General features: G+C 35.0%; 3 protein-coding genes and 4 long non-coding RNA genes across 13 annotated transcripts; 6 read left to right on the top strand and 1 right to left on the bottom strand.

The window, feature by feature from the left end:
* Window positions 1–376: 376 nt before the first annotated feature.
* On the top strand, window positions 377–1,772 carry LOC135792540 (leucine-rich repeat-containing protein 15-like). The gene has a single exon (XM_065303204.1). It carries the CDS (start codon window positions 481–483, stop codon window positions 1,609–1,611), a length of 1,131 nt encoding a protein of 376 aa, XP_065159276.1. The 5' UTR covers window positions 377–480; the 3' UTR covers window positions 1,612–1,772.
* A 4,638-nt stretch (window positions 1,773–6,410) lies between these two features.
* tobi (target of brain insulin) lies at window positions 6,411–8,857 on the top strand. The gene is made up of 6 exons (XM_065303203.1): window positions 6,411–6,735; window positions 6,796–7,347; window positions 7,409–7,560; window positions 7,634–8,356; window positions 8,411–8,573; window positions 8,632–8,857. Exons 1-6 carry the CDS (start codon window positions 6,573–6,575, stop codon window positions 8,850–8,852), a joined length of 1,974 nt encoding a protein of 657 aa, XP_065159275.1. The 5' UTR covers window positions 6,411–6,572; the 3' UTR covers window positions 8,853–8,857.
* A 638-nt stretch (window positions 8,858–9,495) lies between these two features.
* LOC135792541 (uncharacterized) lies at window positions 9,496–14,980 on the top strand. 5 transcript variants are annotated; one of them, XM_065303208.1, is made up of 11 exons: window positions 9,496–9,798; window positions 9,857–9,892; window positions 9,948–10,073; window positions 10,134–11,717; window positions 11,831–12,273; window positions 12,346–12,841; window positions 12,955–13,437; window positions 13,538–14,008; window positions 14,417–14,474; window positions 14,543–14,664; window positions 14,729–14,980. In XM_065303208.1, the coding sequence occupies exon 4, from the start codon at window positions 10,423–10,425 to the stop codon at window positions 11,392–11,394; it is 972 nt and encodes a 323-aa protein (XP_065159280.1). In that variant the 5' UTR covers window positions 9,496–9,798; window positions 9,857–9,892; window positions 9,948–10,073; window positions 10,134–10,422; the 3' UTR covers window positions 11,395–11,717; window positions 11,831–12,273; window positions 12,346–12,841; window positions 12,955–13,437; window positions 13,538–14,008; window positions 14,417–14,474; window positions 14,543–14,664; window positions 14,729–14,980. The 5 variants fall into 5 exon arrangements, with proteins under 5 accessions (XP_065159280.1, XP_065159278.1, XP_065159277.1 ...); XM_065303206.1 differs by having other exon boundaries at window positions 11,831–11,885; window positions 14,417–14,664; XM_065303205.1 differs by having other exon boundaries at window positions 14,417–14,664.
* A 613-nt stretch (window positions 14,981–15,593) lies between these two features.
* LOC135792545 (uncharacterized) lies at window positions 15,594–18,749 on the top strand. The gene is made up of 2 exons (XR_010548368.1): window positions 15,594–18,227; window positions 18,560–18,749. It is a non-coding gene; the product is annotated as an uncharacterized lncRNA (long non-coding RNA).
* Window positions 18,750–19,898: 1,149 nt separating this feature from the next.
* LOC135792544 (uncharacterized) lies at window positions 19,899–23,313 on the bottom strand. The gene is made up of 6 exons (XR_010548367.1): window positions 22,896–23,313; window positions 22,306–22,835; window positions 21,571–22,251; window positions 20,883–21,514; window positions 20,267–20,820; window positions 19,899–20,208 (listed from the first exon to the last, which is right to left on the bottom strand). It is a non-coding gene; the product is annotated as an uncharacterized lncRNA (long non-coding RNA).
* Window positions 23,314–23,859: 546 nt separating this feature from the next.
* LOC135792543 (uncharacterized) lies at window positions 23,860–26,053 on the top strand. Of its 3 annotated transcripts, none has more exons than XR_010548364.1 (7): window positions 23,860–24,133; window positions 24,189–24,320; window positions 24,403–24,698; window positions 24,767–25,171; window positions 25,463–25,521; window positions 25,676–25,791; window positions 25,846–26,053. It is a non-coding gene; the product is annotated as an uncharacterized lncRNA (long non-coding RNA). The 3 variants fall into 3 exon arrangements; XR_010548366.1 differs by having other exon boundaries at window positions 24,189–24,341; XR_010548365.1 differs by lacking the exon at window positions 25,463–25,521 and having other exon boundaries at window positions 23,861–24,133.
* Window positions 26,054–26,235: 182 nt separating this feature from the next.
* LOC135792183 (uncharacterized) lies at window positions 26,236–26,904 on the top strand. Its single transcript, XR_010548211.1, has 2 exons — window positions 26,236–26,377; window positions 26,433–26,904. It is a non-coding gene; the product is annotated as an uncharacterized lncRNA (long non-coding RNA).
* Window positions 26,905–27,955: the final 1,051 nt, after the last annotated feature.

Here is a 27,955-nt window from a genome sequence, read left to right as displayed (position 1 = left end):
CACAACATTTTTATCATCAGCAACTTAAGCAGACTAACTACTTAAGCAGATATCACTTAAATAATTGATGTAAAATCTGGTACTCCGTCAGCATAAGAAATCATAATTACGCAAATCGAATTTTAATTTTTTACTTTAATTAGTGGGATAATACTATTTTAGTCTGATTCTCTCACAGTGCAGTGTTCTGAAGGTTTCAGTTCTACTACTGCGTGTGAACTGCACACATGAATTTTTCCTTTTTGCCCTTTAACCCGCATTCAATGAAACTACTGATTTCTAGCAAATTTGAACATTTCTCTGAATAAATGTTGACTCCATCTTGACCTCTCTTATCGATTCAGGTCAATCGCAAAATGTTGCCGAGGTATTTAAATCAATCCCTCGTTGTTCTCCACAGATTCATAGCCAACAAACAAATGTGATTTTAGTCAAACACATCAAGTGCCATCCTCAATAACCTAAGTTAAAACAGTTACAATGCATTTTTCTGCATTTATCATCCTCCTGTTGCCAGTTGTTATAAATGGCGGTTTGGCGGGAATAAAAGTAGCCAATCTACAATTACGACCAAAGGCAAGCTGTGACTACATGCCAGAGAATCGTCAATATGATTGCCGCAACATCGTCGATAAGTTCCCCAACGTTTTCTATGGTAATTATCACCTCAAATGTACTGATTGCTCATTACCTGTCTTCAAGAAGGAAGCATTTCCTCACAACAATGACCTCATCAGTTTCAATATGACAAACAGTGATATTCAAGCTATTGCCAAAGATGCTTTCCAACATTTAACAACTCTACAATACATTTATCTACAAAACAATGCATTGAAACGCATTGATGAAGGTGCATTCAATGGTCTAAGACAAATTTTCGAATTACATCTTGATCACAACGAAATAAAAGACCTAAAACATGGATTTGTGAATGGATTTGAAGCAAATTCACTGTTTTTGAGCCATAATCTGATTGAGGAGGTACCCAACAAAGTATTTGAAGGTATTTATGGTGCAATGACTCTGGACCTGTCCCATAATAAGATTTCTACATTACACAAAGACTCCTTTGAGTTTCTGAAAGGTTTAGAATATTTAGACCTACAAGGAAATAAATTATGCAACCTTCCACTTGGTGTGTTCAAACATATCAGACTATTGAAGGATTTGAACCTGTCAGAGAATCATTTCAAGCGCTTCCATCTTGGGACATTCTCTGGTTTACCTAATCTATATGCACTGAATCTAACCCATAATCCATTGGCAGTTGTTGATCCTGCAATGTTGACATCAATGGAGAATATTAGTGTTTTGGATGTGACTGACACTGGCATTGATTTTGTTGATGCGATGGAGATTCATGGAAGTGCTCCACAGTTGAAACACATTGGACTTGCTGACAACCTGTGGAATTGCAGGGTTTTACAAAACATCATTCAGTACCTAAGAACTAAGCAGATGGTTGTGATGGAACATCATCATTATGACGTGACCAACATCAAGGGAATCGCTTGCACGAATCAAGCCATTACAGGCGAAAGAATTCCATTCGATGTGTTTTTAAAGTATGTTAGACGACAGACCGATGAAAGTCAGAAAAATATCTGTTAGAGGTTATGTTTTAAGGTTATGTGTTCAATACATGTAGAATTTATCATTAGGTTTATTTCACGTTGAAGTTTTTGGGAGGAATATAAGTGGATTCCGAATTTCTGTAATAACCATTTAAACCCACTTAAAATTTCATCGCATATTAAAAAGTTTTCCATTTTCGTGGCGGTGGTAGCACGTTCTTTTTAAATTTTTCGTGTTTCCACTTAAAAAATTCACCCTTCGCGGGGTTTGCCTCATCCCTCATTCACTCCGCGCCACTTTCCACACAGTTGTGGCGTCCGGGGAAGTTGGAACGTTACCGCATTTACCATAACGGGCTAAAAGCCAAAGTTCGCTCGTGGCTGGCGTGGCTTTCTTTCCACTCCGCGAAGGCTTTTACGCGCCTCCTTAAAATTTTCCATCCGCGCCGCGGGATAATGCAAATGTGCAGGAGCCGGCGAGGCGAACATCCAAATATTTACACTTTCGAGTCATCGATTATTAATTTCAATCAACGCACACGTGCACACACGTGCATTCGCGATGCGAGCAAACACGGAGAATTGGAAACTATGCTTGCGTACCGAAACCCTCAACCCCCACTACCCGGAAAACCACCTCTTCGTTATGGTTTGCTCGGAAATTCATTAAAAATCACACGCATAATTCAATCGGGAGCCATCTTAAGTTTTTTGCTTTCAACCGGAAATGTATGAAGAGCAATGGTAGGGTTTGCAAAACGTAAATATAGTTTTAATTAATTAGCAGACGTCCTTCACCGTCTGCGAATAAATATTGAATGTTTAAATGTGAAAATCAGGGATTCATTTGCTCACAACCCGACTGCGTGTACTCGTTTTACTCGCTCGTCCTTTTGTGGAAATATTTTATATTGGTATTCTCGGCTCGTTTCTGTTTGCGCAAGTTTGCCGTCCGCGTACAATTTCCCATCTAGGAAAATAGAAAAATTGGCCGGACGCCGGCTGCAAGGTGAAAAATAAAATCCCAAGTTGTTTTTCTTATTTAGTCGCTGAATTTTGTGCCTTCCACGGTTAGTTTTCCGTCGTAATTTACCGGTCTTAGCACACGCAAGTATGGGTGTAATTCTTATAGTTTTTCCGGTTACGCTTTTCCCTCGAGCATTTTTTTAGTTTCTCGCTGCGTCGCGCAGAGATTACTTTTCATTGAGATATATTTCGGTCGCAGTAATAAAACTTCCTAATATAAAAAGCCAAAACGGAAGTCACAATGTTTTGTAGTTTGTGTAGTTTGGAAACAAATATATAACGTGTCAATTGTAGGTTAAAATTGGCTTGAAATTTATCGACAATATAATTTCGAGGTTATGTTGTTTGTCATCATAATTTGCGTCGGTTCTCATCAACAAAACGACTTTGAACGGCTGCTCCATCATGTAATAACAAATAACGACATGCTGCGGCCTTATCTCTGCTTTGATGTCCACAACCCTAACCTCACTTCAGTCCTGCCGTACTGAAACACTGGCGTAGCGCCTGCTCCTAACGACATCGGCATATGTCTCACTAGCGTGCGATTTTTCTCTCTTCTCTCGACTGCACTTCGTTGTCGGGGTGTCTTTTTGGCTGGTGGCAACATGTCTTAAATTTGCATATCTAAAATGAATCTCATTTTGCAAGATGGCAGGCAGGTCCTCGAAGTCCTGCCGGAAGGCGGCATCAGTCAAACATCTCGCTCGCCGCCGCCGCACGCGCGTTCTTTTTGCTACTTTTTTGCCATTCGCTGCCACTTTGTTCCCGCGGAGAACGTTTGATTCCTTTGAGTCTTCGCAGACACGAGCTGAGCGCGCGACGCGAAGAAGATTGTCATTTTTAAACGAGTCGGACGTGATGTATCTAACGAAATCTTTATATCTCTAGCTTCATGTACTCACAGGACTCACAAGATGTTAAAATAAGTTTAAAAAACATCAAAAACTCAAAGTTGACATTTTTTAATTTTTAAAATTTTTGAGGTTAAATTTATTTGTTTTGAAGATTTATTAGTGTAAAAATATTAAACACACTGTATATCGATTAAAATGCTTTCTTCCGCGCGTGAAATTTAACATTTTTACAGCGATAAAAGAACAGTGTCGTTATCGTCATCATGCGCTCGTAACAATCCTCCGTCTTGCTCCGTCTGCGTCGGTATAAACCGGAAGCGGATCATGAAACGTACCGAATTGTTGAAAACGCGCACGTCCCGCGTCTCATCCTCGTGAGCAATGCACAATTTTCACAAGCCATCAACCCAAACCAAAGAAATTTCCACGTTTTTTGTCTTCAAATACAAAACGTTTAAATACTTGAAGTTAATAAATTTATGAATTGCTCCTTGGATGACATGAGATTGTCAAGATGGCCGCCATGTTGCACTTACCGCGTCGTTATTGGCAATTTCCCGCGCACTAATCCATCGCGTCGCAATATAACCTCACTTGAAGTTTGATGTTTTTTTCTTGCCTTTTGGTGGCGGTTTTCGCATTGTCTCGCACGCGCGAAGACGTCGTTAGCTCGTTACCTTGTTACCATGCGCGTAATCTAATGCGATGTCGCGTAATGGAATGTAATATGGCGACATGGCGAAGCGCCGCCGGCTCGAGTGCACTCGCAGCTCTAGCGCAAACGAAAATTAAACGATTATTGCATGCAGTGCAATTTAAAATGACAAAGTGTTATCGTCTCAGCTTAAAATCGATTCCTATACACTCGTATTTGCATATCTTTTAGTTAGGTTATGTTATCTTGCGCTTCTTTTTAGGTTATATAAGGTTATTGTGATTTTTGCTTCGGCTGGAAATTTATGCGGGGTAATTTATCAACGCGTGAGAACCGTGCCGGCGATATAATCCAGCCGTCTTAATTTTGGAGTAAACGTCGTTCAATAAGCAGCTATCGCGGCTCCCATGGCGGCCACCCCTCAGGGTGGGCCGAGTTAAGGAATGCATTTAAATTGAGCCTTAAAGACAGTCCCTATCCATCAAGTGGCATTGAGTTATCCCGACGGGACGACTGCGGCACGTACGCAGCTCTCATCCCTCTTGCCGCCGCCCCCGAACCGCCGCCGCCGCCGTGCCCACCGACCGGAAAAACAACTTTACTCCGCTTTAAAAACCGCCGTCTAACGTTTACATTTCTATTTTCCGCATCCTTCTCGGCTTCCTCTTTTACTCTTCTTGGTTTTTTTTTTTGCTTCGAGATTCTGAATGTTGGAAATGCTGGATGTTTGCCGTGCCAGGTTGGAGCTACTACAAAGACGCAGCAGTAAACACACGTCGAATTGTAAAAGAGGCGTAAAGACGAAAAAGGGATGCGGAGCATGTCCGCTCGCCAGACGCGCGTCCAGACTCAGACTAAACACTGCGGGAAAGCAGGAAGACCAGTAAAAACATTCGTGGAGTAAATAGAAAGAAGAAGGTTTTGTGTTGTTTCCGCTAGTTTGTAGTCTGTTTAGTGCATGTTGTGTGTGTTTTTTTGTTTTGTATTTCTACAGCACCAAAACAAGAGAAATCAATTCAGCAAACAGACTTGGAAATTGCAAGCAAACAATCAACGCTGTTCAACACCAGCGCCATCTTGAATTTAACCTATAACCTATTACATCACCTACTGCACCTTAGTTTTTATTAATTTTTGTAGCAGCTGTGGTAAAAATAAACTCAGAGGAAGTTGATTATCGAATTTCCATAAAACTAGGCGTATTGCTGTATAAATCATCGCGCATATTGCTCACGATGTAAAACCGCAATGCAAACATACGTCATTATCAACACAGGATATAAATCAACTATAAACCACAAAGTTGGCTCATTTCTTCTCGGGCATTAGAAGCCACAAGTTGAAATAATAAAATTTTATAGTTTTTATACCTAAAAAATCAAAAAACATGAAATCCATCAGGTTTTTTCTAATTTTTGCGCTTATTTTAAGTGTGACACATACAATAGAAGTTTCTGGATTAATACTACCAAAGAAGAATATTGTGGCACCTATAGCATGGGGACTTCCTGGTCTTGGTGGACTACGTTACTGCCCGCAAGGATATCGTCTCATCCTGCGTCGTTGCCGCCGAATAATCAAATTTAAACCATCTGCGAAAATTAATTAAGAATCTTGAATGTTTTGTACTTGTAAGTTTTTGACTTGGATATAAAGTATTTCTGATTGCAACTTGAACGCTTTGTGGAATGTTGGCTAATTAAGTAATTAATCTTGAAAATTGAATGGATTAATAAAAGGCAAATCATATTTGTACGAATCGTACGATCGGGCGTATCGCAATCGCATAATTAAAATCGCCGAGCGGAAAGTTTGCGCTCGGGCGTCCTTTCGCCGTCTCTCATTCCAGGAACCACACAGGAGTAAGAGCTGGAGCAGCCAACAGGTTGTTATGTTACGAGCGGCAGCAGCGAGCGGCGGCCCCGATGCTTTGCGCGCTCGCCTGCTTCCGTATTCAAATTCGCAGCGGTGCGTGAACTTGAAATTCGGTCGAAAGGAGAAATTCGAAAATTCTGCGTGCTGAGTATATTTGAAGAGGTATTTTTGATTAGCTGTGACTTGGGCTTTTATTACCAGCCACGTATATATTTTTAATATTTTAGTACTGCAGAAATTGGGGTCTTTTTAAAATATTTGCATTTGATAAATGCGTGCTTATTATTTAAAAAAAATTATATTGCGATGTGGAAAATTTAGTTTTTGAAATCAGTAAAACACGTTTTACAAGCGTGAAAATGAGTTTTTTCAATAAATATTTGCAGTATTATCACTTTTGATTTTTTAAAATAGGATTTACTGAACTGCTGAGGTAAATTTATTGATTTTAATGGAAATATTTAATATTTAAACACTTTAACATGAGTGTTTTGTTGTGGAATTTGATTTGATAAACTCTATAAATACTGCGCTTCACTTATTTGCTCACCAGTACTCGTAGGTCCGGAACATACCGCTGCAATCATGTTTCAACATTCGATACTAAAACTTTTTGTACTTGCAATTTGTCTCTATGAGGGACATGCTTCACTTTTGTGTAACCTCACTACAGATGACTACAGCCATGAACTCAGAATTGATTTCGACAATATTGCTAATAGTCTTAGACTGCAGATAACAGACAAAGGTAAATTTATTTTTTATTTTTATAGTAATTTCTTAATTTTAATATAATTCACATATTTAGATGGTAATATTAAACAACAAGGACTTCTTGGACTTGGCTCTAACCTTGGTTCAGTTAAAATTAACCCAGAATCAGGTGGTTGTTTCGTTGTATCAGAATCAGGTGTATCTCTTAACTTGGTCAATAAAAACAATGTTTTTGAGATAACATGGAGAAGTAATCAGTCGTCATCGGCAACATTCCAAGATTGTTTCGATTTGGAACGAACTAAAATGAACTGGTTTGGTGGTCCTGAAGTGTTTAATCAAATGTGGCCGATTGAACAGATTGCACTTAATGATATGGTCAACATGCCTCAAGAAAATAATTTTGCTGCTATAACCGAAGGTTACTGGCTAAATTCTAGAGGAATCTATATTTATGTCCATGACAAAGTGCCACTGTTTATTGACCAGAATTATCAAAAAATGGGTTATGTATGTTTTTCCGCTAAGGTTAAAGCACCTTATCGGGATAGAGATGAACTAGTTTTGAAATACACTATCGGCGCGTTTGATAATCCTAAAGTAGCTCACATAAATGCTGTGGAAACTTACCTAGGGAAACCAAAAGGTATATTAGATTAATATTTTTTTATATAATCAGAATAATTATGTTTTTTTTGTTTGGTTAGGTCATCCTAACATGGCTATCATTGAGAATCCAATTTGGTCCACCTGGGCTCGGTATTACCGTGACATAAATGATGAAATTATCTACAATTTTGCACAAGAAATCGCTAGTCATGGTTATACAGGTCAATTTGAAATTGACGATGATTGGGAGGTAATAAATTTATAACCTAACCTCAAAGCAATAGCAAATATACAATAAATACAAAAATGTTTACCATTTACAGACTTGCTATGGTAGTTTGGAATTCAGTCAAAAGAAATTCTCCGACATTAAAAACACTTTACAAAAAATCAAAGATTTGGATTTCCGTACCTCACTATGGATCCATCCATTCGTCAACGTTGAATGCAAGGAATCTGCTGAATATGGCCTGAACAATAATTATTTCATCAAAAATTGGGATAATTCAACACTTACCAGTTGGTGGAATAGTGGTCGTGATCAAGCACACCACCTGGATTTCACTAATAAGGACGCTGTTGCATGGTTTAATGAAAGATTAGACAAATTAAATGATTTAGGTCTTGACACGTTCAAATTTGATGCCGGTGAGAGTTCCTGGGCACCTCAACCTCCATTATATTCTAATGTACCAAATGAAGACTCACCACAATGTTTAACATCAGCTTATGTAAAGAATAATGCAAAATATGGTGACGCTGTTGAGGTGCGCAGTGGGTGGCGTACTCAAGAAGAGCATCTTTTTGTTAGAATGATTGATAAAGATTCTAATTGGTCTGGTTCAAATGGTTTGTATACACTGATCACTACCTTGTTAATGATGAACATGAATGGGTATACGAATGTGTTACCTGATATGGTTGGTGGTAATGGCTATTATGGTAAACCTAGTGCTGAATTATTTGTTAGATGGCTTCAAGCAAATACGTTCATGCCAGCTATACAATTCAGTTTTGTTCCGTGGGATTACGAAAATCACACTGAGGTAAGCCATTTTGGTGGTACCCTTACTAAAACATTAATTTTTATTGGTTTATAGTTTGATGTCGTAGAAATTTCCAAAAAATTTGTTAAACTGCATAATAAATACGCTCCTGAAATCAAGAAAGCTATGGAAAAGAACATCGAAGGTATTCATCCAGTGAATGGCCCAGTATGGTGGGTGGATCCTGAAAATCCAGATGCCCATAAAGTAGCTACACGTAATTTTAACCAAACATAACCTCAAAATATTTACTTAACCATGAATTTTCATTCTAGAATATCTTCTTGGTAGTGACATTGTCGTAGCCCCTGTAATCATGGAAGGAGAAAGCACAAGGGATGTCTTCATCCCTAAAGGTACCTGGATTGATGGTAACACAGGCACAGAATACGAAGGTCCTCAAACAATCAAAGACTACCCGGCACCGATTGATGTGCTGCCATATTTTACACGAAAATGGTTTGTTTATAAAGAATCGCAAATAAACAACATTTAATATAGCGTTATATGTTAACCTTTGACCTTGTAAACTTCTGATAGCAAATAATCATTTTAATATACGAACAAGTCTTGATTTTAGTCTGTAGTACACCAGCACACAAAATGGCGTACAAAAATATAACTATTTTATTAATTGTTACTCTTCTGACTCTTCAATTGGTACCATCTTCTGAAGCTGGAATTAAAAAGTTCTTCAACGATGCTGTGCAGAAAGTGAAGAATATTTTTAAATGTGAAAGTCATGAAAATGAAGATGAACATCTGAACGCAATTAAAAAAGATGGATCTGTCAATACTCTTGATGGTAAGTAATAATTACTTATCAAATTTGTATTGTTATTAAATAAATTTTAATTTCTTGCTTAATTAAAGGTATAGGTGATAGTAAACCAGTTGAGGGTAGCACAACAAAACTTCCCAATATAGACATAAGAATCCAAGAACCCGACGCGGATTTTGAAGAAATTGACCTACAATCAAGGGTTTTAATCAACCCACCACCAAATTGCCCACCTGGTCAAAGAAAAGGTCACGATGGAGTCTGTCGTCAAGTTGTTTAATCACAAAAATCATATAAATTCTTGTAAATAATATTTTGTCACGCGCAGAGTGATTATATTCTCGTCTTAATAAAGCAAATAAAGCAATGGATGCAATAAACTGAATATCAGTGTTGATTGGCCACGCCGCGTCGCATCATCAATTGACCTTTGACATTCTAAAGTTGAGCTCATCTTTGACGAATAAAAAGCAAAATACAGCGCAAAACAATTATTATATCCTCTTGTACATTCAATAACAGACAACAATGTTGAAGATTAATATTTTTGTGATTTTCCTTGTGTTGCTAAATGTGTTATGGACTGTTCAAAGTAATGACGATTTTCTTTTCCCGGATGACTTTGAAAAGCGTAAGAAAGACATCGTTACAGACTTTGAATGTAAGTAAATTAATTTTTAATTAAAATTTTAAAACGTAATAATTGAATTCATTTGTAGCCCGAAACAATATGGCTGAATCTGATGAAACCACAAGTAAGTTGATGCGAAATTTGATGAAGTAGTCCCAGTAGTAAACTTATCTTTCTAGATATTATCATAGAATCAAGAAGATTCATAACAATGGATTGTCGAAAAGGATACAGAAAAATCAATGGGAAGTGCCGACCTATAAAACCTAGACATTAAACCGAATCATTCAAATCCAGTATTTTAGGTTAGTTTGGGACTACTTCTCGTATTCATTATCTCCACTAATAAATAATTAATATTTCAGCTGTAATATTATCTAGTAGGTTTCTACTAGGCGTACCATGTAAAAGTGGTTATATAAGAAGTGGGGGTAGGTGTCGCAAGATCAACTATATGAACTAAATCTCTCATCCGATGTGAATCCTTGCAACATTTAACATTTAAATGAAAATAGGAATATCTAGTTTTGTAGTGAGTGCATTGTCCTCATACAACCCGCTCCATTTCGATAACCTCTCACCAGTGTGACATCAATAAACAAAGCGGCGTTAGAAAAATTGAAGCGTTTTTAAAGCGCTGTGGTTGTTGATTTCATGCCCAGAACGAAAATGGCCTTCCAAGCAATCGGTTTAGTACTCGTGTGTTTGATCATGGTCCTTTCTGCTGAAGGACAGTATAAGTTACCGGTACCATATCAAACTCAACCATATCCACAAGCGTATCAACCCATATATCCAACGGGGTATCAGCAACAGCAACCTTATCAGTATACTCAACAATGGCCGTACCAGCAAGTGCCTATACCTTATCAACCGTATCAGGGATACCAACAACCGAATTATCCGATTCTTAGAAACCCGCAGATTTTAACTGGGGTTAGGACCTTACCATATGGATATAGAGTGGAACCTTTGTCTCCTCAAGAGCGGGATGAGAATGATATTATTAGTGGTGTGCCATATTATCAGACACAGTATCAGAATGTGATACAGAGTCAGAATTATCAACCACCACCTACACCACAAGTTCAACCTCAACCAGAATCTGAATCTAAACCAGAATTATTACAACCAAAACAAAACAATCAAGATTTAACCTTAAAAATGCCAGAAACAAGAATTGAATATTCAAAACCTTCTTATACTGTTGAAATAGTAACATCCTCACCAGCTGAATATGTGGTACATGAAGAAAACACCAATACTAAATATACTAACAACAATAATAATAGTTTGGTGTTCCATAAAGTGAATAACAACGCATTTAACACTACTGTTCGAAAAATCTTCACTACAGATGGTAGCAAATCAGGTATGAAGGTCTATACCATCAATATTGTCAATGGAGTTGAGGTTACCACCACAGAAGACCCCAATGCTATTGGTAACAATAACTTTAATGGTAATCCAAGTGACCAAACAGTAAATAACTCAAATGGTGCTAATGCTGTTGATACCGAACTTGAAGAAAACAATAAAGATGATGATGATGATGATGATGATGCCGATGATAATAATGCAGAAGAAAAGAAACCGAAGGCTACTTTTTCGTGGTTCGCATTATAAAACAACACTTCTTGGAACAATATATTTTGCTAGTATGTAAATAAAATAAGAATTAGTTAACGTCAACATTATATCACTCATGTCATATTATTAATAGAAATAGAAATAGTTTAAATTGTTGTTTGCGGCTGATATATAAGTATAACTATTGCGATTGTTTGATTACATGAAAGTACGAGTAAATACTTACATGAAGTTATTATGAAGTTTGTTTTTGTTTTTTGTGGAGTTTTGATGTTGTTTTTGGCAATTAGTGGTGGAGATGTTGAGAAAAATGTGGAAACTACTACGAAATTTTGTGTAATTTGTGCTGTGGTAAAGTGGTAAGTATTAATTTAAAGGGAAATTTGGTTATGTATTGAAACATAACCTATTTTGTCACGTGGTGTGACACGTGGTGTACTACTGTCAATTTTCTAACCTTATTTTGTTTCAGATTTTGGAAATGCTATTCGAAACCTCAACTTCAAGCAAGAAAAAGAAGATTTTCGGTTAGTCAACACACTAACCGAGCAATTTTACAAAAATGAATTTTTAGAGTTGTCATGTCATTTTATTAACAGAAATAGTTTAAATTGTTTTTTACGACTGATATATATGACTATACTATTGCGGTTGTTTAATTAAAAGCAAAAGTAAACACATGGAGTCAATATGAAGTTCCTATTTGTTTTTTGTGGTGCTTTTTTGATGTTTTTGCCAATTTTTGGCAGAGATATTGAGACAGAAAAAAATACAGAAGTGACTTCCAAGTTGTCAAATCAAATTGTTGTAATTGGTGCTCCATCGGATGATTGCCCTCGTGGGCAACGTCTGGATCAGAATGGGAAGTGTGTGAATGTTGATATACACTTAACCGGTTAAATATCATTAAAACTAGTAAATATCTATTGTTTTGTAAATATAATTATGTCAATTTTTCTAACCTCATTTTTTTAAATATTGTTTCAGCGCCATTTCTAACATCAACTTTAAGCAAGAAAACCAATGAACTAACAACTTTAAATACCACAGGAAATTTTAAGTCTGTTTACAAACTAACACAGTAATTCTTCGAATATATATTATTAGTGTCCAAAGAAAATATTTACAATTTTTACATGTTAGATAACGCCATGTTAATTTTATTAATAGAAATAGTGTAAATAGTGCTTTTGGCTCATATATAAGCTAAACTGTAGCTAATATTTAATCACATACAAAAGAAAATGCATGGAGTCAGTATGAAACATTTTTTGGTTTTGTGGTTGTTATTTTCCGCAACGGTGTGCAAAAATATTTCTGAAGTACAAATTGGCTTGCTGCTAAACGAGGAACTGTTGTTGGAATTATCTATCAAACCTGTGATTGGTGCTCCATCGGATGATTGTCCGAATGGGGAAGGGTTGGATCAGAATGGGGATTGTGTAAGGGTTGATGTAGGGAATGTTGTACATGAATAAAAGTGGTAAGTATTAATTTAAAGAGAAATTTGGTTATGTATTGAAACATAACCTAATTTGTCACATGGTGTGACACGTGGTGTACTACTGTCAATTTTCTAACCTTATTTTGTTTCAGATTTTGGAAATGCTATTCCTAACCTCAACTTCAAGCAAAAAAAAGAAGATTTTCGGTTAGTAAACACACTAACCGAGCAATTTTACAAAAATGTATTTATAGAGTTGTTAGTTATTAGTTATCGTCAACATTAATATCACTCATGTCATTTTATTAACAGAAATAGTTTAAATTGTTGTTTACGACTGATATATAATATATATGACTATACTATTGCGGTTGTTTAATTAAAAGCAAAAGTAAACACATGGAGTCAATATGAAGTTCCTATTTGTTTTTTGTGGTGCTTTTTTGATGTTTTTGCCAATTTTTGGCAGAGATTTTGAAACAGAAAAAAATATAGAAGTGACTTCCAAGTTGTCATATGAAATTGTTGTAATTGGTGCTCCATCGGATGATTGCCCACGCGGGCAACGTCTGGATCAGAATGGGAAGTGTGTGAATGTTGATATACACTTAACTGGTTAAATATCATCAAAACTAGTAAGTATTCATTTAATTAAAATTATAATTCCATACTTTTAATGTTACATAAAGTGTGCTGTCAATTTTTCTAACCTCACTTTGTTAAATATTGTTTCAGCGCCATTCATCTCTCATTTCCCAACTTCAAGGACGAAAATCAATCAAATAACAATGCTAAATCCCACAGTAATTCTTCGAATATATATTATCAGTGTCCAACGAAAATATTTACAATTTTTACATGTTAGATAACGCCATGTTAATTTTATTAATAGAAATAGTTTAAATAGTGCTTTTGGCTCATATATAAGCAAAACTATAGCTAATATTTTATCAAATACAAAAGTAAATACATGGAGTCAATATGAAATATTTTTTGGTTTTGTGGTTGTTATTTTCCGCAACCGTGTGCAAAAATATTTCTGAACTTCAAATTGGCTTGCTGCTAAACGCGGAACTGTTGTCGGAATTAATATTTCTCAAACCTGTGATTGGTGCTCCATCAGATTGCCCGAATGGACAAGAACAGGATCAGAATGGGAATTGTATAAATGTTGATATAACTGGATAAATAATACTTAAGAAAATAGTAAGTATTAAGAATAAAATTAAGTTTTTAATAAAAGTTAGGTTATGAATTGCAACATAACCAAATTTACTTGTATACCTCATAACCTAACCTAACATAACCTCACTATACTAAATTTTTCTTTCTTTTTAAACATTTTAACCAAAATTCGCAAGTAAAAACACATGGAAACTCTATCAATAAAATATTTAAAGAAAAACAACTTACGTAAATGTATAATTTCACAACTAAACACAACTAAAACGTGAAACAAACCTAATTCTTCAGAAAATGAGTACATAACTGCTTGTATTGTTTACGTCAACTTTATTATACCTTACATACATTTTATCAGCAAAAATACTTGAAATACTTTGTTTTGGTTGATATATAAGTATAACTATTATTTTAGTTTAAATATGTTTTAAGGTAAATACATGGTATCAATCAATATGAAAGGTTTTCTCTTTTTGTGTGGAGTTTTCTCGTTAGTATCATTCACGGTGAGTACACCAGTAGAGTCAACAACCACTGATCCATCATGCGTCCCACCAGCAACAAAATGCAAACCAGTTATTGGCGCACCATCAGATTGTCCACTTGGTCAAGATCAAGATCAAAATGGGAATTGTATTAAGATTGATTTATGGGGTTAATAAAGCCAAATATATTACTAAGTAAGTAAATTTTCAAATAATGGATTTATTATTTGCATTTATTAATAAGCAATAATTATTTCAGGTACTCCAAAATAATGGAAACGTGCACTGAGTAATCCCACTTTAAATATTGATTGATGATGCCATTCACTGATAAAAATAATCTGGTTATCAACAATTACGTAATCTTCTCACACAAATGGAATACCTACAATTTGAGTGCACTTCTATGTTCTAACTTTAGTCTCCTTCAACTCCAATCACAGTAAACCTAATATTTTAAGCCGAATTTTGTCATAAACATAAAACAATAAAAATGCAATTTGATAATAAACCGTGCTTAGTTTTAATCGTTTTACTAACCGTGGCGCTGTTGATCAGCCAACATGGCGTCAATGGCGTGTGGCTGAACATCTCAGAGACTTACCAACGTCTGACAGCGAAGCGTGCGCACGTCGTGTCGTTGGTAACCTGCTCAGCTGGCAATGTCGCCGATGTCAACGGGGTGTGCCGGAAATCCATCCGATTTCGTCCGAGGGAATAACTCCGGTGCCGGTGGAATTTTGCGCTGAGTCAAAGTCGAATTAAATCAAGGTGAGTCGATGAAATGGTATTAACGTGATCTTGACTTTTAGACTCAATTATGAAATATTAAATAAAAAAATATTTCACAGATGAGTATATGAGATTTACCAATACTCGTATATGAGTAGAATATTATGCGTTATGTGTAAAGTGATGAAAGATTTGTATCCGTTTTAACACGTTGCGCAATGTGTTTTGTTAGTCATTGACGACTTGATGGTATTACTAGTGCATGACAAATTATTATTAATTTAATGATGTCTAGCTGATGACCTAAATTTATCAACCAAAACGGAAGAAAAGTAATAAACATTTGATAAAACATTAATTATTAATGAAAGTCATCTTAAAATTAATAAATTGTAAATAATGACGTCAATTTACACAAAAAAATGTTTTTGAAATTCATTGTATTCTCAACAATTAAATAATAAATATCAAAATAACATATTTCATAATATTACTAATAATTATCGATATTGATAACATTTTTGAAATATTTGGCATACCATGAACATGAAACAATATATTTAAACTCAACGTTATCTCAAAACTTGTTAAAAGTCACTTTTAAACTTTTACAACATGTTAAACATCAAAATATTTAATATTTTAATATTTCTAAGCATTATTTCATTGATTAAAAGCAAAGGTACCGTAAAAGATTTTGAAAATTATAAAGCTACACCATCTGAGCAACTCCTATGGATAAGATACTGTCAAAAACAAATGTTGGATTACATCTATGATGATTTCAAGATGTATGGTAGGAAATTATACTTGGAGGTACCTTATACAGTCCCATTTGAATGTGAATTTAATTACTTGAATCACCAAGGAATCAAAATAAGAATTACTATGGAAATGTGTGGTGTGGAATGGAACGCACCTACGGATACTTGGGCTGATTGTGGAACGGTTGCTGAGCCACCTAAACATACCTGTAATATTACTGGTGAGGCTGTGTTACGAGCTGATATTCTTGAGCATAAGTATACGATAAAATTGGTTAAGGTTGATACTGGGGTGTGTCCTGTTCCGGAACCTCCAAAATGTGATGTTAATAGACATGTTGTTACTGATACCTTGGGAGTAATGGGGGATCTAATGTTTATAAGCAAAGAGTTGATTTTTATTGTGATGGGGATGTTTTGAAGTATAGTCAGGATTTGGTGATATGTGGGAATGGGAGGTTTTTATTGCCACCAGGGTCTAAAAGTTGTTAAAAACCAAATAATAACAAATGAAAAACATTTTTGTTATTATTTTTAGTTATTAGGGTTCCTTTATTAATTTTGTTTGTAATGGGTCGAAGGCCAGAACCGTTAATCTGCGCCCGCAGCTTGCATTCGCTCTTTTACTTACCCCCACTCCAATTTGCGGGTTGACCGCTGAGTACTAGGTTCCCCTTTCTCTTAGGAGCCGAGTTAAGCAGTATAGACTCTAGGTTTCCTTCTCTAAGTAAGCAGAAAGTACTTTATTAACATAAACAATAAAATAAGCAAAGAAAACTTGAGAAATGCTCTTTAAACAGTAAAAAATACTTTTATTGCAATGATAATATCTTGGAGAATTGTCTAGAGATGATTATAAAGAGAAAAATTGATTTTTATTACTCCCAGGGTCAATGTCTACTTAAAAAAAAAAACAATAAAACAATACTTAAACAATACTTAACCTATTCTTCCACAGTTTAAATACCTAATTTGTATTTAACCTCACTTTTAAGCTTTTAACTCTTAAAAAAGTACATTCCACGTGTAAAACTAAACTTTCTCTTATTATATTATACATTCTACTATTAAATAATCTCTAATTGCAATGACAGTATAGCAACAACACAATCTACAAAAAGATGTGACCGGTTTAAATCCGTCAAAAGAATAAAACGCGCTGGATGCACAACGCGCATCTGACGCAACCGGCGATGACAAACACGAGAAATCCCCTTTATCCGCGTGTGAGACTCACTCGACGGTCGCCTGTCGTTTCTCGTCGGCGCGTAAATATTTACACGGTTTTACAGAGTTGAGCATCAGGGAGATCTGAGAATCTCTCGCGCTCGCCCCGACGCCGCCACCGCTTTATTGCGGATCGCACGTCTTGATGCTGCGCGCTATAAATTTAATTAAACCGTCATCCCACACTCAGTATCGTATTGTCTCTCATGCCACGCACGTTAGAACAACTTGCAAATCCAACACTTTTTACAAAAGAAATGAATTTAACCAAGTTTTTAATCGTATTACTATTGATATCTATAAATATCACTAATAGTTATCAATCATCATGGATGGATTGGTTTAAAAGTAGTGATAACACAACACAAATAGAACTCAAACCACAACCAAGATCACTAATTAATATCCCGTGTAAAAAGTGTTATAGAAAGACGTTTTTCGGCAAGTGTCGTAAAATTGCCAACTGCGAATCGTGATTTCATCACATCCAAGATTAATTTTTATTGTGTTGTATTCCGGCGGTGATATAAAGTGTTTGCTAAGCGATTAGGCGTGCTCAGAGTTTATGAGCGTTATCAGCACGTCGACGGCGGCGGCATTCGCGACTTTTCAGTGATAAGTTAACAGTGACGCTGCGCGTGCCGCGACTTGCGCACGATCTGCTTCCACTTACATAATTGAACTTAATTAGTTTCCATGTGCGCATGTCGAATTGCACCAACTGCGAACTTGTGAACGCACATCAAAACACAACAAATCGGTGGCGTATCAGTTAAAAGCGAGCGTTGACGATGAATAACTTCCTTGTATCGGTGTGGATATGCGTGATTATGACGGTGATTGGTACAGAAGAGGTGCCTGCGTTCATGCCGGCTGTGAATTGGTTGAGTATCAAGGGCACGCAGGAAAGGCTCAGTGCCAAACAGGCGCATATTGCTAATATCATTACTTGTAAAGAGGGGCAAGTGTTGGATGCGCAGGGGAAATGCAGGCCGAAATTTGGGGGATTTTTACGTCGAAAAGGATAAAAATAAGGTAAAATAAAAAAAAATTAAAATTTTGTGTTTTAACAAATGGACAATGTTGGAGATGCGGTACAAGTACCGAACATAGCAGATTTCAATGCAAATTTTAAACTAATTATAAAATATTAAATTTTATTCTGTTACACTTTGTATTAAGTTGATATTAATTCAGTGATAAATATGTTTTATCAATAAACAATAAATATCTACTCATACTGTACATATTTTAATCATATCGTCATTGTGAACTCGTATTCACTTTGTTTATATATTATTTTAATCATTTTATTGTATATTTAAACAAATTCAATTGAATAAATTGTGATTTTTTGTTTGTTGCAGATTTGTCGAGGAGTTTTAACCTTTATTAACAACTACCCACGCTTTGAATACCAAATTATAGTATTATAGTAATTTTACGTAAATTATATTTTAATGTTTATTAAATGTAAATTATTCGTTCTATTTATGTGTATTGTTTAATTGAATATTTTGCGGTTTTGTGCAATAAAACAATTTGTGTTTTTTAGTATACCTATTTTATACTGATGTGTGTGTTGGGTTGCATATGTTAGCGAGTAGGTATATTATATCACAATGTAACAAATTAATTTAGTAATTTGCAAATTGAAAAGTTGCCGTGCATTGTTCAAATGTTCACTCTGCAGTAATATAATATTTGTTTATGTCTGTTGATAAAACTATCTAATATAATTATTTATTTATTTATGCTCGGTAATGAAACAGTGAGTTTATAAACTGAATTTTCAATCTTTTTTGATGAATCATTAAATTATTATTTAATTAAATTATTGTTTTATGATTAGAAATAATTGCAATTGCGTTTAAATATGTGAATATAAAAATGTATTTGGTTTATTTTTGTTTAGTTAGTTTCTTTCGTTGTGCGATTTTGGTAGTTTAGTGTTAGTGGTGAACGCTAGGTTGTCATCCTGCTGTGCAGAACGCACCTGCGCACTATCTCTGCGGGTCGCTGTTCACCGGCATTTTGGATTTCACTTAAGTGGTGTTGCTGTGTGGTGCGGTTCAGTGTTGGTGCCTCTTGATTTTGTTTCATTTTTAACAAAGAACTTGAAGAACATTTGTGAATTGCGGCTAGGTTGACGTCTTCTCACCTCCAGGGTATGTATTTTCATAATTATTGCAATAAGATAATTATAATCGGGATCTACCGGTGCAGCACACGAAAATGTGCTTGGGTTAGAAACGTGCTGCTAAAATTTGGAATCCGCCATTACGAACGTATTACAACATATTACTACATATTACTACATAGTACTCTCTAGAATCATACATTACTCTATAGATCTATTGTTAAAAACCTGAGTATTACATTAGAACATAATTAAAATTATATGGTTTCTAACAATATCAGTGTGGTTTTCATTGCACTTACAAATAAAAATTGCATTCAACGCTTGCGTACGTGCGGATATGCGGTAAAGGTCATTCACGGATATTGTAAACATCGAGATATGAGTGCGTCCGCATTGATATCGTACCGATCTGCAGTTTTGCATTGTGTTGTTATTTCATTTAACTTCCAACAAGATTGTTGTGTTTACTTCTCTGTCGACGGAAACAATCGAATTGAAGAATCAAAGAAATATTATTACTATATGCAACCAATTCAGCATGTCGAATGATGCAAAGGCTGGAAGATGTTTCACTCTTTATTGTTGGTTGCATATAGTAAATATATAATTATTCTTATTATTTCTTGTTTTTTTTTTGAAGAAAAATTGAGTTTATTACTAAGTTATTTTATCTCTTCTACAGTATAATGAACACATTACAGGGCCTGGCTATGCAGATTACAGCATCTACAAGTAGTGAGTACAATATAGGAGTATTATTTAAGCATGCCTCGGCTTTCGGTATCCAGTTGGGTAAAATCCATGTAATTGAACACGTCGCGTACTCTAAAAGTCGAATATAAACTACGGAAGTTTTATACTCCTGCAATTGGACTAAAAAACATAAAATCAAAATTATGTTGGAAATAGCATGTTAAATAGTATGATTTACCGAAGAAGTAATTTGCATCTGCTTCCAATCATGATATGATTTGGTGGGCATTTTCGTTTGTTTGGGACATCAATGACACTTGCGAATATTGACGATCCTTTGTATTGAGACATATCAACCAAATCTCCTTCTGTTTTATCAACAATTGAAAACACGATACACAAAATTAACAAAACGTTTAAGAAAATAACGTAGCACTTCATTATGGAAATTATGTAAGTGCAATGTTTGCTACTTGCAAAACAAATGTGGACTGAGATTGTATGAGGGGCAGTTACAGATTATAAGTTCAATTCTTAAGGTCATTCTAGATGAAGTGAAACCATAGAAGAGGGGGGCATATATTTTATTGTTATCGATAACATAAACTTAAAACAATTATGTTTCAAAAGTTTTTTTTATGGGGCTAAAATATAGGTTGGAATCAAAACATTTGGACACTTTTACGTATAGATGGCGCACTTGTTTATATTTCTATTTTCGAATACTTTACCAGTTTTAGAATACATTTAGGACAAAATTCTTCATTACTTCAAGACTCTGTTTGCTTGCTTCTAAAAACAAAAATAGTAGTTATGATTAATCGTAAACGCAATAATAGCAGGTGATGTTATACATAAGAACCTGGCGACATCTTGTCCGAATCCTAATATGACCGGGCGGGCATTTTTTCTCCCTGACATGAATGATAGATCCTGTCAGCGGTGGCTCAGTGCGAACAATATCCACCCATTTTCCTTCTGCGATGAATGAAGCGATGAATACACTCATAACGCAGAGTGCAATCACAAAAATCGCACAGAAACGCGTTAACAACTTCATTGTGCTTGTAATAAGTTATAAGGAGCAGAAATTTAAGCGGCGTTGGCTTTGCTTTAGTACATTACTTGGTTTGTGATGGAGGTTATAAGTTCACTGATTAAATTATTTTTATTAAACGAGAAGTAGGGATCATACAACTTCATCTTACAACGCAAATATACTAAAAATAACTTTATTCACATGTCAACAACTGTAGGCAACCCATAATATATGAAAATATGCGAAACAAGAGTTTTTTTTAAGACAATGAATATTTTTTAAACGTTTTTAGATTAAAAGGAGCAAATTAGGTTCATTAATTTGTATATAATGAAATTATTTCCGGTATTTTTACATCTAAATGGCGCACATGTACAAAATACTACATTTTGCTCACTTTTACCAAAACTATTGGAAAAATTGTTTTAAAACTATGTTTAGTTCGACCTAAAAGCAAAAATCGTACTTATATTCTAAAAATATCAAAAATATTCCTATGTTACCTAGTATATGGTCGGCATCTTTTCCCAATCCTAATTTCTCCTTCCGGACAACTTTTATTTTTGACGGTAATGAAAGCCCCACCTAGCGGTGGTTCCGTCCGAACAATATCAACCCATTTTCCCTCGGTTTTATCCACCAATGCAACCATAATGCACATTGTAATCAGTAACAACGCGCAGAAATGTTTGAAAAACTTCATTTTATTGTAAACGGCTGCTTCACGTTGATACAATAGTTGGTATGAGATCGGGGATCATAAGTTCATTGATTAAATTGTATTTATTGCACGAGAAGTAGGGATTTCATAATGTTAATAGTGGTATTGCGATGTCAATTGTCGTAGACAACCAATATTACACAAAATGTAGACTACACGAACTTTTAACGTACTAAGCATAAGATTATTTACCGTAAAATAGTAGATATTTGCAAATATTTGCACACCAAATGTGGTTTAGTAGGTTAATAGGTTAAGTGATTAAATTAAGCATATTTACCAAATATTAAACAGTTAATAAAATTATAAATAAGCATAAATATCTTTATTAAAGATGTAGAGTAATATAGGCAACTAATTATACATCTTGAGGTGTATACTTCTAAATAGACCAAGTTTAGTATTCATTTGGATTGTATGCAACACAGTTTTTGTCTTTGTTGTCTGTCATGGTTTATTAGCACTACAAAAAAATTAAAATTGTAATACTGGTTAATTTGAATGGCGGTATACTCACTGATAAATTTTGCGACATTTTCCGAACTTCCAAATCTCGTTTGGCTTGGTGCACTTGCTTCGCACATTAATAATAGAAGCTGTTTGTGGTTTGGGATCACGATTTAAAACCACCCATTCGGCTGAGTTGGTGGTTACTAGAGTCAGCAGGAGGAGAACACAAATGCCCAAATAGAAAATCTTCATTGTGCACGACTTTTAGACTATTTGATGTTTATTTCTCGATATCAAAGCTAAAACTGACTAGACTACATTCACACGCCGCCGAATACACACCTTTATCTTTTTATCGCCTACTGATAAGTGATATCATCGCTTGCTACGAGTTCGTTAAAATTAGAATTGAATTGAATTGGCAAATATTTGTTTTGGGAAGTAATTAACAAAAATGATTCAAGAAATTATTTATCGATTGTAAATTCAACGATTAAGAATTTTATTTGATTAATTTAGGATAAGTACAGAAAAGTGAGCTTAAAATTATTCATCGGTGTTGGTACTCATGGTTTAGGCATTTTACTCATATCAAATCTAAAATTAAAAATTATTATGAGTTAAAATATTGTTAATTATTTACTTAAGTCAACTTACCTGATAATTTTTCGACATTTCCGCATCACAAACATTTCTCCATTCTTACAGGTTGGTATTGGTCCTATTGGTTTCATTTCAAGATGTTCTGGTCTTACAATATCTACCCATTTAGCAGAAGTTAATGTTACTAACAATAACAATGTCCAAATCCAAGAGAAATTCATTTTGAAATACAATTTTTAATTAAGTAGAAAAGGTTTAGCACAATCAAAATGTTTTATTAGACTAAAATGCATTTCACGGTTTGTGCGTGATTTTATGTTTTTTTCTCTCGAATCATAACGGAAACCATTAGTGGGCTTCACTTTCTTGATAACAACTTATGAATCATTGCTGGTTAATATTAAACTTAAATAAAAGTGTTTTCTAATCGTGTGACATCATTGAGGTTAGAAGTTAGATAACAAGCATTTTTGCTGAAACAAAACAAAAACAAAATTATATTTTCTTAAATATTATTAAACCAGAAAAGGCGAATTACTACAAGTTTTGGCATTCTGAGAGTGTCAATGGCAACGTAAAAAATTGCCATGGTAACCAAAAACATGACTTAAGCTACTTGCTCCACAAGTTTTTTACTTTGAAAAGAATTACTGACGTTGTTTTGGTTATAAATAACTGTGACTTACATGGATTCTAGTTTTTGATTTCTCTACATTTACCAGCAACGAGCCTATATCCAGCTTGACATTTAATTTTAATTATCGAAGTTGCTGCATTCACTGGTCGCATGCCACCTTGAGTAATCAACAAGAGGCCCAAAAGTAAAACCAAATAAAACCAAAGTGAAACTCGGAAAGCCCTCATTTCGAAATGAAAGAATATCCAACACTAATAATACTCTCAGCAGTTTCTTTAATTTATAAAATTATTTATTTATTGGAGAAAACAAGCGATAACTCTTGATCTCCAAAGGTTAAACAATTGTTAACCTTGATTATTTTAACTTATATCTTTGCGAAACTTTATTCATGGCGTTTAAAGGCATTTAAAGTCACATTGCGATTTCGTGATCCTCGTATCGTGGTTAGGACTCTATTTTGAGAATATGAAGTTGGCGTGTTATGTTTTGCTCACTTTCGTGCTGATGCTAAGTTGTCAAGTGGTTTACGTTGAGTGTGCGGTGCCAAAAGGACTCGGAAGGCCTCGAAATTATAACCAAACCACTAGTCGGCCAATTGTGACTAAACCCACTAAGAAAAGTGGTAAAAACCCAACAAATAGTGGAAATCCTGGTAATCATCAAATCTAACCTAAAAATTCATAAATTTTAAAATGATTAATTTTTAGATAATCTTATTAGCCCAGGTCGTTGTGTAGATGGCTATCTTTCTATTAATGGCGAATGTTATGCCGAGGAATAACACTTACAAAACAAACACTACCTATATTTAATAATTTTTGAGATTTGACCCCAAATTGGTAAAGCCGCCATTTTGACATGTGAACAAACGCTTCCTGAGCGTGATACAAATTTTTTGATTGTTTGTTTTGTTATTTTTAGTTGTTTAAACTTCGTCTGCGACGCAAAACCAATCATAAATGATAACCGATAACCTATGACTTATATCCGCGTATTGCTAGCGTATTAATGCAAATTTAATGCTGTGAAAGAAACAATCGCGAAGTATGAATCTTTCAAGTTGTCTTCTGCTCGTCACAGTTGTGTCCATATGCATGTGGACGGAGGCAAAATTCCGGTTCCAATGGGCGTGCCAAAAAATTATAAATTTCGCACGATTGGCACGACCACAACTGCAAAACCCATCAGCACAACGAAAAAAGATGACGATCGACAAAGTGCGTATTTAATATAACCTCAATTTAACTTTTCTTCGTTCGTTAATTTGACGATTTTTATTTTTTAGTCGTCAGGGTCATATGTATTGATGGTTATGTCGAAGTAAATGGTGTCTGTGAATCGACAGATAAATGAAATCACTATTTATATATTATAAGTGTTTTTTCCGGTAATAAATTCTAAGTACACACCTGTGTTCTATATTTTTTTCATGTTTTGAGTCTTAAATAGACCGAATAATAACGTTATCATTTAGTTTTCTATGAGTATCTAACGAAATAACATCAAATAGCTAAACATGTTGAAATTAATATTTATTTGCTTTTTATTATTCTTTGTTTTATTTTCTCAAGCTCAGTTAGTGAATAGAACAGTAAACTTTGAACATTTGCGACTTATCAACGTACTTTGTGCACCAGGATATAAATTGATTGCTGGAAGGTGTCGTCGCATACATTAAATTTTTCTTTTTGTGAGTACGGCTCTGTTTGTATTGATTTTGATGCAATAGGAACTTTTTAACCTTTATATCTATTTAGATTACGTCAAATAACATCCAAAGTAATAATAATTATTAGTGCTCAGTTGATTTTCTGACCAAGACGTGAAATATTACAGAAAAAAATTATTAGCATAAAAATGAGGCTAATTTTCGTGGTTTTAGTTGTTTTTTTATTAATTGTCTATAATTCTGCTGAAAATAAAAATATCAGTAGACGTATTATTAACGTGAGTTGTTCTGAAGGACATAAATTTATTGCAGGACGATGCAGACAAATCCATTAGGTTACTAAACATTACCAGTTTTAGAATTTTATATTTGTAAGTAAAATATTGAATATTAAATTAATTATTAGTGAAGATAGCGTGGTTATCTTTACATTTGGATGATATTTTGACCTTATATTTGGTATAAATTACATGTACACAATCTGCATTTGCATTTTCTATATTAGAATTTGTTTCTTATTTGTAGAGGAATAATCATGGTACGCAAAAGTAGTTGTTTTGTTCTTTTGTTAATAACTTTAACGTTATTGCATCAAGCTAATGCGCAGCCAATTGATTTAACTGCTGAACATCTTCCAGGAGGTGTGTATACTTTTCTACTAGTACAGGACAGTTAATAAATATTTCACTTTGTAGGTACTTACGTTTTTAATGATGATGACCAAAATAATATTGTGCTATATCTTGGAAACTCTCAAAATAATACCATAAAGCAATCATCTGGAGATACTTAAAATACATATAATGATTTATAACTTTTACTTAAGCTTTAATACTTCATTAGTAATTTTTTAATAACAGAATGTAACAAAGACTTCAATAATATGTTTATTTTGGAAGAGAATTATAAAACTTATTTTTTAATTCCGTCAGTCGCAAACAGTCGCAAGAAATAATACGAAAATAGCTTTTATTATCACTGGTTATGATAAGAAGCAAACATATAAATGCGTAGTTCCTAGAAAAGCAGATTTAGTGTATAGTAGTGCTATGAACTTGCAGCTACAAACATGGCATCTCGATTTTGTTTAATCATAACTATCGTGTCAGTAATTTTATTCTTACACTTGGCATGTGAGGCACAAAATATAGTAAAGCCGATTTGCAAACCTGGTTATAAGTTTATTGGTGGAAAATGTCGAGAAATTCAATAACATCACTCATTTGGGTACAGTTTTTAAAATAACAACGAACACAGCTAACAAATGTATTCTTATTTTTAGAAATGTGGATGAGCAGTCATAAGAATAGATGTTTTGATATGTGACGTGCGGTAAAGGAGGAAATTACAAACCAAAACTGGAAATATTTAATAATAAGAGCACTGGACGCTTGGGTTTATTGAAATCGATGATATAAACGTATAATGAAATGGTTTATTTGCCGTCCTGCTCCCTGTTTGAAAATGTGGGTGGTTCCGCCGCCCCCGAATCGGCTAGCGGATACATTTCACCTAGCGCTGTGAATGTAAACCGAGCGCTTCAACAAATCATTACAGTTTTGCGAGCGTCCATCCATGACAACCCCTTTTGCCATACTCAAAGTACCTTAACATTAAAATCAGTAATAATCTATAGTTTGATTAACTCTATAATTATTCACGTTTCAATTTGTGAATTTTGGTTATGTTGACATTTTGCGCTGTAAGTTGTAGTTGGGTGATGTTTGTTTATTAAATTTGCATTTCGATATCGACGATCGGCGATTGAGAGACGGTCGACGGGCATCCGGTGGCGGTCCGGTCGTTTGTTACCGATGATTAGGATGTGACGATGTGTACGCCGCCCCCGCTCGCCCCCTCGACTGCTGCGGGTCGATGAAAAGCGTCTCGCGCTTTGACATCGCAATCGCCGGGGCCGCTGTGTATATTTTAATTTCCTGTATTGTGATCCCCATTAAAGTCAACGCCGGCGCCGCCCCCGCGCCTGCCTGCTTCAAAGCTACAATTGATTCTGCCACCGGCCATTTCCGGTCCACTTGGCGGCTTTCACAAGGGCTTTCGAATGTCAACAGCTACCAAACTCTGCTCGGGCCGCCGGGGGCGGGTGAAAAACCAGTCAAATCGATGAATTTAATTAAGTTTCGGTTTTCCACAAATTATTAACCAATAATTAATTTTATTTTTTAAATTTTGACGTCAAATCAGCCAAATATTTTATTTTAACCTGTTGACTAACAATTTTCATTACATCTTGCAATAAAACTTGCCTTGCGTTTGTTATAATCCAACAGGAAAAAGTCTAGCTGTTAATTTAGTTTTATCTCACGGTCAGCAGGATTTATGATCCACTTCTGCTCCGTCATGGAAAAACTCATCTTAAGACAAAACGTAATAAACACTCTTACTCTTCGCCGACTTACAAGTTTCCAGCGTAAGATGTAGATGGATTGCTGGCTTGTGCGCGCGTTCGCAGGACAAAATAAAGAGCGAAAGGATTCGACTCACGCTCGCGCGCGAACAAATGTTACTTTTGATTAAATCTTCGCGTGCCATTTCGGCGGCGCGCAGCACACTATCACTTCACCCGCGAGGATAGGTGAAGAAGTTTTATTCTATTACGGGCCAGCGTGTGTGATAAATAAATTAATAAGGATAACAAGGATAAAGATAACGCAAAGTGTAAAAAATGTCGCGAATATTGCGCGCGCGTAAACAAACCGTGGCGAATGAGGACGAAGGTGAGCTATAAACAATGATTGCGGCTGGGTGAAAAAAGGTGAACATCAAAGGCGACAACAAATTTAT

This window comes from Atheta coriaria, unplaced genomic scaffold (assembly GCF_025399875.1).
Source record: "Atheta coriaria isolate IRGN ID8LTWV9N9 unplaced genomic scaffold, Caltech_Dcor_3.1 hic_scaffold_5_pilon, whole genome shotgun sequence".
Lineage (NCBI taxonomy): Eukaryota > Metazoa > Arthropoda > Insecta > Coleoptera > Staphylinidae > Dalotia > Dalotia coriaria.
Note: the sequence above shows the minus strand (reverse complement) of the source record. Positions and strands in the feature narration are given on the sequence as shown.

Coding starts and splice junctions, on each gene's coding strand:
- LOC135792540 (XM_065303204.1), top strand. CDS start 481: ATGCATTTTTCTGCATTTATCATCCTCCTGTTGCCAGTTGTTATAAAT.
- tobi (XM_065303203.1), top strand. CDS start 6,573: ATGTTTCAACATTCGATACTAAAACTTTTTGTACTTGCAATTTGTCTC. Junction 7,561..7,633: donor AAATTGACGATGATTGGGAG/GTAATAAATTTA, acceptor TACCATTTACAG/ACTTGCTATGGTAGTTTGGA. Junction 8,574..8,631: donor TGCCCATAAAGTAGCTACAC/GTAATTTTAACC, acceptor TTTTCATTCTAG/AATATCTTCTTGGTAGTGAC.
- LOC135792541 (XM_065303209.1), top strand. CDS start 10,423: ATGCCCAGAACGAAAATGGCCTTCCAAGCAATCGGTTTAGTACTCGTG.